At 43.9% G+C, this 12,364-nt stretch overlaps 1 protein-coding gene across 1 annotated transcript in view; it reads right to left on the bottom strand.

The window, feature by feature from the left end:
• Nucleotides 1-11,266, bottom strand: part of TMA16 (translation machinery associated 16 homolog) — a 248,383-nt gene extending 237,117 nt beyond the window's left edge. Inside the window, exon 1 of the mRNA XM_085641779.1 lies at nt 11,121-11,266. Within this exon, the coding sequence (XP_085497905.1) occupies nt 11,121-11,123 (3 nt within the window). The 5' untranslated portion in view covers nt 11,124-11,266. The remainder of the gene's footprint in view (nt 1-11,120) is intronic.
• Nucleotides 11,267-12,364: the final 1,098 nt, after the last annotated feature.

Below are 12,364 nucleotides of genomic sequence, written 5' to 3'. Positions count from 1 at the left end.
CAAGCATATAACTCTGAGCCAGAGCAATGCTTCAACCTGCTGAAGCACCAATACTCTAAGCGTAGACCAAGGAGTCACTATACACCAGCCTACAGCTGGCATAACCTTATGTCTCTAAAAGCCATGCAACTTGCATACTGAACTGCTTCGAAGATGAATGTAACAGATCCGCTTCCCTACAGGAAGCACCTATCTTAATGATAGCCTCTTGAGCAGAAAGCTCATTCTCAGAGGCCATTGAACCAAGGGAACCGCTCTCAGTTATTTCAATCGATACACAAGTAAAAAGAAAAATGGAACTGAGGTTATAATCACCACTCCCCACCGGAGGACACAAGGCAGTACCGTTATCCAAAACTGGACATGTACAACATCCTAAAAAGGCTACACATTGCCTAACTTAAAAATAATCCCAACCTAGGGACAAACAAAACCAGTGAGTGAAATGCAGGACTACAACTCTGTAGTTCTGCATCTTCCTTGAAAGAGTCTTAACGCCGCATCTGCCAAATCTCCAAAAAGACTGGCATTGTCAAATGGTATGTCGGCCAAAGCTGACTGGACAGCCTCCGAGAAACTAGAAGATACAAACCAAGCCCGTCGCCTTAGCGCCACTGAAGATGCCATGGCTCGACCCATCGAGTCCATTGTGTCCATGCCACATCTTATGGCAAGCCTAACAGCTTGCTGACCATCCCTAACCAGGTTGCCAACCTCAACAAGGAGGTTATCCTGAAGATATGGGAGCATGATCTGTAAAGAATCCCATAAAGCATAGGAAACGCGCCTCAGCAGACAAGAAGTGTTGGTGGCTCTCAATGCTGCCCTGGCTGAGACAAAAATATGCCTACCACAAGCATCAGGACCCCTAGCATTCTTACCTACTGGAGTCTTAGGAGTAGAATCAATATCCTGAGAAGACATTGCATCCTGAATTACCAGGCCACTAATGGATGGATGCCTATGCAAACAGACATGGTCCCCGGGTGCAGGTAAACGTCAACAGATGGAAGAGAGGTGTCTTCGACCGGTGCCGCCGACGTCAATGTCAGAATGGGTTGGTCAATGAATGGCATCCATGGCAAAGATCCCAAAGGACTGTGAGCCTGCATCAAAGCGATGTCAGTCAACGTCAGCCGATGCCGATCCATTGGCCCAACCGTCACAGTGGAAAATTCCTTAGACCGCGCCCCACTCACCTCCTTGGGGCCTTGAGGCGCTCCAGAGGGAGATCGGGTCCCTAAGATGAGGTGTAAGGAACCATAATATTCCCTCCCTCATCTGAGCCATCGATGTCCTGGAAACATAGGGAGAAGAGCAGTGGAGCCGCATATGGCTTCCTCAACCATCGAGCGGGAGGAGCTCCCGGAGACGGAGTCTCAACGCGGTCAAATCCGAGAATGCAACTTAAAGTCTCGCCTTACCTTTCGACTTCCCTAGAGAAAGACGTCCTCTAGACCTGCTTCGGCTCCTAGATTGAACCTGCAAAAGCTCTTCCCAGACGACAAAGACCAAGGGTGGGAAGCCTCCGAGGATCACGATACACACACTGCCATCAGTTTCAAACGCTGCTCCTTCGACGACTTCGATTTTAACTTCTGGCAGGAACCACAATCCTTGGCGTCGTAGTGTTCACCTAAACACCACATATAGGTTGTATGCGGGTCTGTAACCGACATAGGTCGGTTACAAGACCCACAAGGTGTAAAACCTCTCGACAACAGTCAAGGACACACTGTTTCACCGACACCAGGTGTCGAAGTAGGCCAGGAAAAAACAACCCAAGGAACTGCTTCTCCGATTCCGCGATGCAGCTTGGAAAAGAAAAAAACTGACGTCCACATGCCTGAGGGGATTTATATGGCTCCACTGACATATCTGGAGACGACGTCCCCCAGCCCGCAGAGGTACTGCTGAAAAATGTCCAGATCCAGACTGGTGCCTGGGGAGAATTCAAAGTTAAGGAATCTTTGGCTAGATGTCTCTATCAGATACAAATGTACATGAATCTCGCAATCATTATTGTGAGGGCTGCCTCACGAGTAATAGAGAACACCACATATTTATTTCACATTATACTCCCACACAGCGATTTGTGATTATTTTTTAATGCAAACAGTAATATACATAGCTGGTCACCGTAAACAGCAAGTTTCAAACATAAATACATACTGCTTTAGATAGGCAAATACTCACACAGGTAAGTAAATGCACTTGTTAATATTCAAAAAGAGGTTCCCTGCACTTCTCTGGGTGCAAACGTTTTAATGGGAAATTATCTGCCCTACTCTAACAAATAGGCATTCTATGATAGTGAGTATCTGAGAACCATTTCTAGCACTGGGTGCATAGGTTGCAGTCCTGACTATATCTCAGTTAATTGATAACCGTACCCCTCTATAATATCGCAGTGGATATTTTCACTCCCTATGACAGTTTGTGCCATTTAATTACAAAACATATCACAAAAAGCTAAAGCACCTATGCATGTGTATACCCATCTCTCACAACCCAGAATAGATGTATTCTTCTCACCCTTTAACATTCAGGTCCAGGCCCTCAACCATTACCTCCTTGTCAGACCTCCCCGTCACAGTCCTTAACATATGAGCGATAGCTACTCCCCACTACTATAGGAACCACAAAAGACATGTCCAGCAAACGTTAGGAAGGGTATGATCTTAATTTAGTACCTCTGGCGTGGCTGTAAGAGTACAGCTTTTCCTTCCAAATCCAGTTTAATGGTACTACAACTCCTCTGTTGGATCTCACACACATTGTATTGATTATTACCAGCATGCATACTAGAAGAGGTCTCTGGTTATGTAAGGAAACTAAGCAAGCTAAATGGCCCCATTGTTATGACTGGCTGTCACTATACTGATTCTTACAAAAGCACCTACCCACACATGGGCTACAGCTTGCTTTATGGGGGGGCTGAAATGCAATATCTGAAGTCAATTATTTAACCTCTTCTATGCCCATGACGAGATAGTCTCGTCATGGACCCCGCCCGCTAATACAATGCCCGGCACAGGAGGGGGAAAGGGCGGAGCACTGAAGGGGTTAAGAGATTTGAGTGTTTATCAGTACGTACTTGTGATGAATGTGCAATATTTGTTTGTTTACAAACTGACATAAGTTTCATTTCTGGAGTTCTCACACTGGCCCCAATACAGAACCAAACACACAAATCTGCAGAGGGTGCATTGTGACAAAAACAAGTCTACACTGAAAAGACAGCTGTGCCAAGTGATTTAGAGGTATGAAAAAGTTGAGGGGGGGGGGGGGTCTTTAAAAAGGGCCTAGCCAAAGAAGCAAAAATAGGAATCCTTTCCAAGAAGAATAGTCTTTGTTAATAAGGGCCTGACTTAAAACATGTAAACTAAAACCCTGCGTTTCACACAGACAAAAAAATTACCAGGATAGAGGTGCCTCTTTGTGAGTTTTTTGTTACCTCATCCTGACATGACACAAACCAATTAACATATATAACTAAAACAAACCAGACCTATTAGTTTTGCCAAAGCTTGTTCGCACTAACAGATAAATAACATTTTTTTCTGAATGCAGGGAGACCAGGGATTGCATAGGCCAATATTATTATTATTAATTATCTTTATTTCGGTCACTGGGACCATAAAAGAATAAAACAATTTTATATACAATAAAATGCACAAGATTCAAGGCAATGCAATATATCCAAAAATGTGCCATAATTATCATAGAAAGCATACATAATATCCAATTTGAACAGAGACTACAGTTTGATTCATGTGGCTATTAAAATAGAGACTACTCAAGTACGCGAGTACCATATGAAATTCCATGCACAAATTACAAAAATCATTAGCTGCATTCGGGTACGCTATTCAATTTGGTATAGTAATTTCGAGTAAACCACATGGCTGTTAAAAATTTCGCAACTGCGAATACTATAGAAGCTGTTAAATCAGTTTTTAAAACTCTGTATGCTGAGAGATGGCGAGAGAATCCTAGATTTTTTAATAAAGGTACCAGCCAATACTTTCTCGGTCTCTGATAAGCTTGACAGAAAAATAAAATGTGCAAATCTGACTCGATTGGGTAACCACACGCTGGGCATTGAGGTGCAAGTTGCGAATGGGACCAATTAGCCATATATTCCCTGAGAGGTAAAGTGCCATAACGCCATTGAAGATAGAGTTTCCTTGTTAAAGAAGGGCCTATAGTCCGCTGCAGTATCCTGTGTGCTCCCATTCCCCGTACCGGTGACTTCATACCATTCCAAAGACCGAGTTTGCTGAGTCTTGTGTGGTTCATTTAAAGTAGTATGTGGTGATACTTGCATGCAGCTGAGTATCTGTGAGCCGATCTACCATTGTGTTTAGATCAGCGGTGTCTAAACCACTGGTCAGGTGGTGTCAGAAAGAACAAGGCCTGAGGGATTGCCTGACTGCCCGAGCCAGGGATGTAGTGCAGCCGCCACTGAACCTAAGGCCTCCGAGTATTCATGATTTACGTCTTAGAGGCAACTCCCCGCTTTCTGTAAGTGTCCCATCATATTTTCGCCGCTGGCTCATGTTAGTCTTAAGTGAGACATATGGCTGCGGTGTTGTGGTTCGTAATTTTGTTTCTATTGTTTAATTTGTTCTGTTGGATATTTGTCATCCAAAATATGCCCATCAGAACAAATAAACATGTCTGATAGGGTGTGGCGAAAGATACAGAGCTGCTGACTTCGGGACTGGGAACAGGGTTCGAGTCTTAGCGTGGGCTCTCCCCATTCCCACAACGCGTGTGCTGAGAAACCCACAGCTGCGTTTGTGCTCCGATGGTTGGGGGTGGGCTCCTAACACGAGGAGGGAGGGGAAAGCCATAAATATAAAGAGGCAGTGACAGAAAGTAAAGAAAAGGTGGCTGTAATATAAATGCTGTCAAAAACACAAAGCGCAGCGTCCATGGCAGACGACGTGCTGATACACAAGTGGAAGAAGAAAAAAAAAAGTGCAGCAGGAACGAACGTATACTAAAAATAGAGTAATACCACAGTAACAGGGATATTCGCCTGGAAGAGAACAAAATGCCAAAAGGCGGTACTACTTTGTCATATCCACCAAACAAAAGCAGGCATTTAAGAAGAGCACTAACAGAAGCCAATTGAAAAGATAAGAGGTTCCAGAACCCCAGATACAGCATGCCTAGCAAAGCAGCGCTAGGCTTGACCTACAAAAGGAGGAGAAGTAATATTCTATTGAAACAAGAATACTACATAGGAAAAACACAAGGTTCTTCAAAAATGCCCTTACCCACTGATTGTGGCATGCTTTATCCTTAGACGTGCTACAACATCCCTGCGCAAGCCAACGCTGGGGATGGAGAAAAGGGAAATGGGGAAGACAATACACATATATTGGGATCTACTCTGCAGAATAAAAAAGTGAATTGAACTACCTCAGGGATAGCCTTTCTCTTCTTGCATTATCGTGCCACCATGTAGGAACAGCCCACAAAAGTGACCAACTTGATCCCAATAACTTTGTTATAATAATAAAGAAAAACATGGATTGGCCACATAACTATTTTTCCATAGCATACAAGGCTAGTCATGCGCACGGGTTGGGGAGCCTATCATTATTCAAACAAGGCATGTGAGCTATTTCCAACATGACGGCACGAAAATGCAAGAAAAGAAAGGCCCTTACAGTAAAGGGCCACATGATAGGGGTATCCAAGCTTATGAACGGATAATTCACGACATGGATGGGATAGTCAGCCCCATCGATCTTCTGTGGAGTAAGCGGAAACCAGATTGAGCGGCCATTGCTATGCAGAGACCTGGAAATTAGTACGTTTTAACAACATACACAGGCATTGGCTAAGTATAAGTGCAGCCAAAACAGAACCTTGCAGATTACGTGAATAAGGGATTAAGAGCCCTTGGGGATCCCTTTTAAGATGGTGCTAACCGTATGGAGTCCATGACCAGTTAAATAAATGTGGGAAAATACCCACTGCAGTTTATTTGTACAGAACGCACAAAATAAAAATGGAACGTTACAGAAAACAAGCATTGGCATAGCCAATAGGTGTCGCTTTTGGGACCTTATAAGTATTTAGTTATGCAGCACAATATCCTTGGTGCAAAAACTGTTGCATGGCAAAACACTTATAAGGTCCCAAAGGCGAGACCTATTGGCTACGCCAATGCTTGTTGCTGTTTTTGTGGTACTGCAATATATAGGGATGTTATTTGTCACAGTTTACAGTTTGGATTAGATCATTGATGACACTATTGTTCATAGGATCACAATGTCTCCAGTGACAACTTCTTGATACCCAGGTCGTGCCGAGGGGTTCCTTTTCCGGTGGTTCTGATGTCCTGATCGAGCCGAAGGTCCTGCTACAGTTGTCTCCTCCCTTTGTGTGTGTGGTTGTGTGTTTTGGTTGGTTGTGTGTGTGTGTATGTGGTTGTGTGTGTGTGTGTGTGTGTGTGTGGTTGTCCTAAAATGATGCCGATAAGAGCCCGACCCTGGGTCATGATGGGGGAGGGGCTGGCGGTCAGGATTTGATTCCTCACAGGGAGGTAGTGCACATACAGTATTAGGATTTTGTACACAGCCATGATCTTTTATTTGGATCATTGTTCGTAGAGATAGAGGTATTGTTTTGAAACGGACTGTTACAGACCAATGCAATGTGATTTTTTTATTTTCATTTGATGCATGTAAAACGTACGTATTTTGATTCGGTGGTACCAACTTTTTTGTGAGCCTTTCTCTAATTTACTGACTGTGCTTGAAACGGAATTACCATGTTATGTAGCGGTCTCTCACTAGCGGCATATCACACATTCCTAATATTCCGTACATGCAGCAGCATTTTTCCCTGTGGCTACAGCGCCAGAGACCTTCGGTCTGAACTACATTTTCCTGGATTGCTATAACAAACACATTTTTTATGTAAAGCGGATTGGTTTAAGCCACGAATACAGATTATCATGATCTACAGTGCCGGAAATGCGTGTACTCACTAGTCAAGGATATATGGATCTTTTAAGTGCCATTACTGTACAATTATAGTGTGTTGTTTTTGAGAAATGGCCGTACTTGTCCATTAAAGACATAATCGCCATGCCTATGTACCGGTTCTTTAAAGAACGATTGTTAAAAGGTCGTCAAATTGGTGTATTAAAGACTGACGTTATTGGTAATAAGTTCCAGCTCTGCACTATTGAGAAGAATGACATTAAATTGTGCCAATGCAGGTTCATTGAAAAGTGACTCTGCTGTTGAGATACGACTGCTGGTTTGCCAAATTATTGCTCAGAATAGTCTGTAATCGCGAAGGCGGGGGGAGGGGCGGAGGCAGGGAGCAAGCAAGAGAAAAGACAGATGGCGCTGAAGGCTGGCGGTTCGCGCGTGAACGCAAGCTTGTCGCCCGCCAGCAGCACTTTGAAAACTCACCTACTAAAGTCTCTCTGAGCAGCACATGCGCACTGACTCAGCGAGACCTCAAAATGAGCTAAAAATAAACATGGATAAAATCGGAGGCCCTAATTATCATTAAAAGCCTGGACGCACTATCAGGAATCACACACTAAAAGTATGGGGAATTCTGGATCTGTATTCTGCGAAGTCAGAACCAAAGCTTTCACTTCAGCCAGATGCGAGGTACAGTCACCCAAAGTTTCTGAATATATTTTTTGTGCCTGAAATACACCATCTTTTATGATACCTTTCAGTGCAACATATGCTGCTGAATATTTGTACTTAGTACCAACCGCAGACTGGGCTGAACAGTCAGTATAAATATAAAAACATATTGATCTAGAGGCATAATTTCACTAACAAAAGGTATTCTTACTGGCGGTATCTCTGTGTTGTAAGGTAGGATAAAAAAACAAATTATATCACTAGCTTTCAAGAAAGTGACCCACTGGATCCACCTTGGATAAAAGGCCATTAGGAATGCTGGCCTCAGTGACGGCCTCCAAGCCTGTAACAAGAGACACCACAGTTATGCATTTCCCCTGAGCCAATGGACATTCGATCAGGACAGCTGCTTGAACTGCGTTAAACAAATAAAATGTTGATGCCTAATGCATTTCCAGATTTGAATATAAGTATATCGGCAATCAGCATGGTTTCTCTTTCATTTAATAAAACATATGCATAACCACCGTAACACAAAATTATGGGGATCACTAAGTTGGTAGTGTTAACATGCGTATGTACATTTTTAGACGAGCATGCCAGTCTATAAATTCCTGATAATGGTAGTGTGTTTTGTAGCCCAATCTTTATTAGAAAAATCAGGACTAATTAAGTTGTACAACGGTTTAACCCGTTGTGCATAATTTAGTATGTATATTACACCAAAGTTTAGAAAGCCCAAAAGAGGTCGATACTTTTTCAAGGTATTTGATGGTTTTAACAGGGAACAGGTCTTTAAGAAATGTAGTGCAAGGCTTTTGCCCCCATTTGATAACTCATAACCCAAAAACAGGACACTGATAAAGGTAGTTTTAGATTTAGGAAAACTGAATTCATAGCCATGTGAGCAGTGATCGGGCCCATGAGTGAAGTATGAGCCCAGGACACTTTAATTAAAATGGAGCAATGTGCAACTATTGCTGCACAATAGCACCAACCGTACATAAAGGATTTTCCAAAGGTATAGGCTGCCTTTGCCACAGGCACCTTAACTGGTAAATCAAACTGCACACTTGCCAACACCTCAATGCCACCGTCACCAATAAATGTACTACTGCCTAAACGGCCATGAGTCTTTTCAAGGGTATGCTTAGTGTGAAGAGTTTTCATGCCTCTTCGCACCGGCTCCTCTTAATCTTAATAGCACTGTCCTTATAACATTGTTTGCAAGTTCACAGCTATATATAGGGACTCATACCTCAGTTTAGAACTTCCTTCCGCTTGCTCTTTGTCAGATCTTGCACATACTCCTCACTGGGATCCTCGTGCTCACCAGCTTGAACTGACACCGCTTGCCAGTGGATTAGAAGGTGGGAGGCTTCAACACCTGTCCTACATGGTTACAGGCCCATTAGACAAGCATCCTCCTGTCCACCAACTCTCAATTGTCACCTGAGTCTTGATGAATTTTCACCCAGGTTCCTAAGAACAATGGGGCAGATTATCAAGGGCGGCGTTAAAAAATATCGCCGGTTTAGCGGCAGAAAACTGCCGCTAAAGCGGCGATAATGGGCTTGATAATATGCCCTTGAGAATTCCAATAGAAGTCCATGTTCTGGTGTGAACATGGGCTTCTATTGGAATTCTCCAGGGCATATTATCGCCGCTTCTGCCGCTAAACCGGAGAGAATGTTAACGTTACTGCCCAAGAAATGTAAGTTGGAGGACAGGCTCTCGTGATGCAAGAGCCACTCAGGTAGGAGATAAGTACTTTGGGGCAGATTTATGTTTCCTGGCGCATCCCTGCAAATCAGCAGGGATGCACCAGGAAAAATGCGTCACGCAAGTTTACCCTTGCGCCACCACAGATGCACCGCATTTACAATGCAGCGCATCGTGGCGCAAGGATAAACAGATGCGTGACGCATCTGATGGCATAAGGGCGGCGCATCGCTGGAGTCGTGTCGCAAGCACGACGCAACTCCAACAATGCTCAGGGGCTGCCCATACCGAACGTGCTACGTCATGCCTTACGCCTGCTTCAAGCAGGCGCAGGGTTTTGACGCAGCAGCGTCGGAAAAGTGACTCAGTGAAATCTTGTGGATTTCACTGCGTCACTTTTCCGAGGCTTCTTCCGACGGAACGCCCACCCTGCATACATTAAACCTGACACAGGTTTAATGTAGCGCAGGGCTTTACAACGTGACTCATCTCCCTAGATGCGTCACGTTATCAATAAGGTGCAACATGGCGCATCGTTTACGCCGCCGCTGCGTCACAGAAGTGACGCAATGGCCGCGCAAATGTCTCGCAAGGGGCTTGTAAATCTGCCCCTTTATTTCATGTTATGCCCAAGGTTACAGCCCTAGTCCCTAGGTAACAGCATCAGAGGGCACGTCCTGTCAGAGCTTCACCTCACTTCAACTGTCCCTTTTCTCCGGCCGTGCATTGCAGCAACACTGTAGTACATCATTCACTCTCAGCATTGCAAAAACCAGCTTAGATAAACATGATGCTGGACACACAGCATACTACATCTGTCCAGCTTTATACTTTATGTCCCTCTGACACTGTGAGAACCGTGCACCACCGCCTTTCGCCTCGACTTCTCAAGTGTGCGCCATCAATAACAACTGACAACCTGCACTCACTCAGGCGCTTGGTGGCAACTCAATTCAAAATATACACTACACAAGAATCATGGACAAACACAGATAAACATTTTTGGGGAAAAAAAACTTAGGGAAAGGAAGCTGAAGTAAAGCACGTGGAATGTAAACAAGAAATGCATCTATAGCATATAATACCTTATCCTTATAGTTGAAAAACAGATCAGTGTTCCTGTCAGTAAAGTTAAGGGCATGAATCTAGCGCCTTTTAGGATTCTAGCTGAAAGTCGTAAATTTTTAATAACAGGACTCGACCCTCTTTAAGTCCTGGCCGTGCCCACTATCAATGGGTTAATCATGCCACGCTTGAAAAGCTATTTTTTTTTTTAATGTATTGCGAACTCGACCCTAAAGTATTGGACCCAGTTACATGAGCACCAGTCACATTACACAGGGACACGTTCGTTGTATTTTTCTTCTTTCTGGCACGCTGAGATTGAGTGATTTTACGGAAGCACGAAACGTTGAGCCCACGCGGAGAATTGAACCTAGGTCTCCCGACTTCCAAAGTCAGCAACTCTGGCCGTAGTGCCACATCCTCTCTCAAAGTTGACGACATCCCAATCTTAAGTAATAAAGCGAGAGACCAGTACAGAGTTGCAAGTAAGTGAAAAAAATACAATTTGGAGCTTTTCAAAAGGCTTAGGAGGCAGCAACCGAACCAGCAGAGCTTGAGAAAAGCATGAATGCAGCGAAACAAGAGTAGGCGCGGCGACGCTGTGTGTACATTCCACGTAGACCACGTGGAAATGACCTCAGCATATTTTAAAACAACGCGGTACTTTAAAACGCAACGTCACAGAGATAGCGTACATACCATGATTACAATGCGTTATGTCTCCAGTTAGCGTTGTTTTCCAAACCCACCACTACTCGGTTATTAAACTTCGCTGGAAGAACGGACCAGGTTTAATGCGATCTACTCTGCGTGATGACGCCAGCCTAAATTACCATTTGGAACGCTCCGACACTTCATAGCAGCACATGCGCAATGGTTATTTCAAACACTAGACCGTGAACCTTTTAGATATAGGCGCGTGCTTTGCATTCACGCCTTCTACTAGGAAAGATTATTCACTATGTGGCAGGGAGAATAATCGTACTTTATTATCGTTCAGAAGTGAACGTGAAAATATATGAACAGAGTTCTTGGCCGCATTTCGTGTACCCTTTTTCAATGTTTCACACCCTCGCTAAGAAGAAAGAGAAGCACAGCCAAAATTCTCAAATTTGAATGTCCTATTTCAGGATGTAATCTAATTTAATACATTCACGAGAGGATGTTGCTGTAAGGGCCAGAGCGCCGACTTCGGTGCTAGGAAACCAGTTTCGAGTCTCGGCCTGGACTCAACATCCTGTGATCCTGAGCAAATTACTTAATCTCTCCGTGCCTACCAAAAATGATTGTGTGCTTGTGTAAAGTAACTGGTGCTCATGTAAAGTGCTCCAATACCTTAGGGTCAAGTTTGCGGTAAATAAGACTGAGAAAAAAAGAAGCAAAAAAAGTGAAAAGAGTCCTTCCTGGTCTTAAACGAGTTAGAAATTAACAGGCATTGGTAACACCAATAGGTCTTGCCTATGTGGATCTAATTGGCTATGTTAGAGGGGAGTGGCATGTGTAGGGTTGTGAGCCCTAGACCCACATGCCAGTGAAGTAACAACACAAACACACATGCATGGTATATACCAGGGCATGTACGCCCCTTTTATTGGCAGACACCATGTTCCTTGTGACGCCTCTGTTGGATGGGTGTGGGGTGTGTGGAAGACCAGCCATCATGGAGTGATTGGCTACAGTGACGTTTCCCGTAGGACACTACATCCCTCCAAAACTTTATTGAAAAAATACAAATGAATCCAACCTGCAGGAATGAGCAGCAAAACAAAACACCACTGAGTCTCTCAGTCTCTTCAGGCAGTCTGCAGGACAGTACTGGATAAGTGGACAGGTGATTTAACCAGATGACTGGGCACAAATTGAGGACAGTATAATTAATATTAGCTTTAAATCAAGAAATATAATTGTATGCATACAGCACATGACTCAATGGGTAATGCGTT

This window comes from Triturus cristatus, chromosome 2_2 (genome assembly GCF_964204655.1).
Source record: "Triturus cristatus chromosome 2_2, aTriCri1.1, whole genome shotgun sequence".
NCBI lineage: Eukaryota > Metazoa > Chordata > Amphibia > Caudata > Salamandridae > Triturus > Triturus cristatus.
This window is presented reverse-complemented; position numbering and strand designations above follow the sequence as displayed.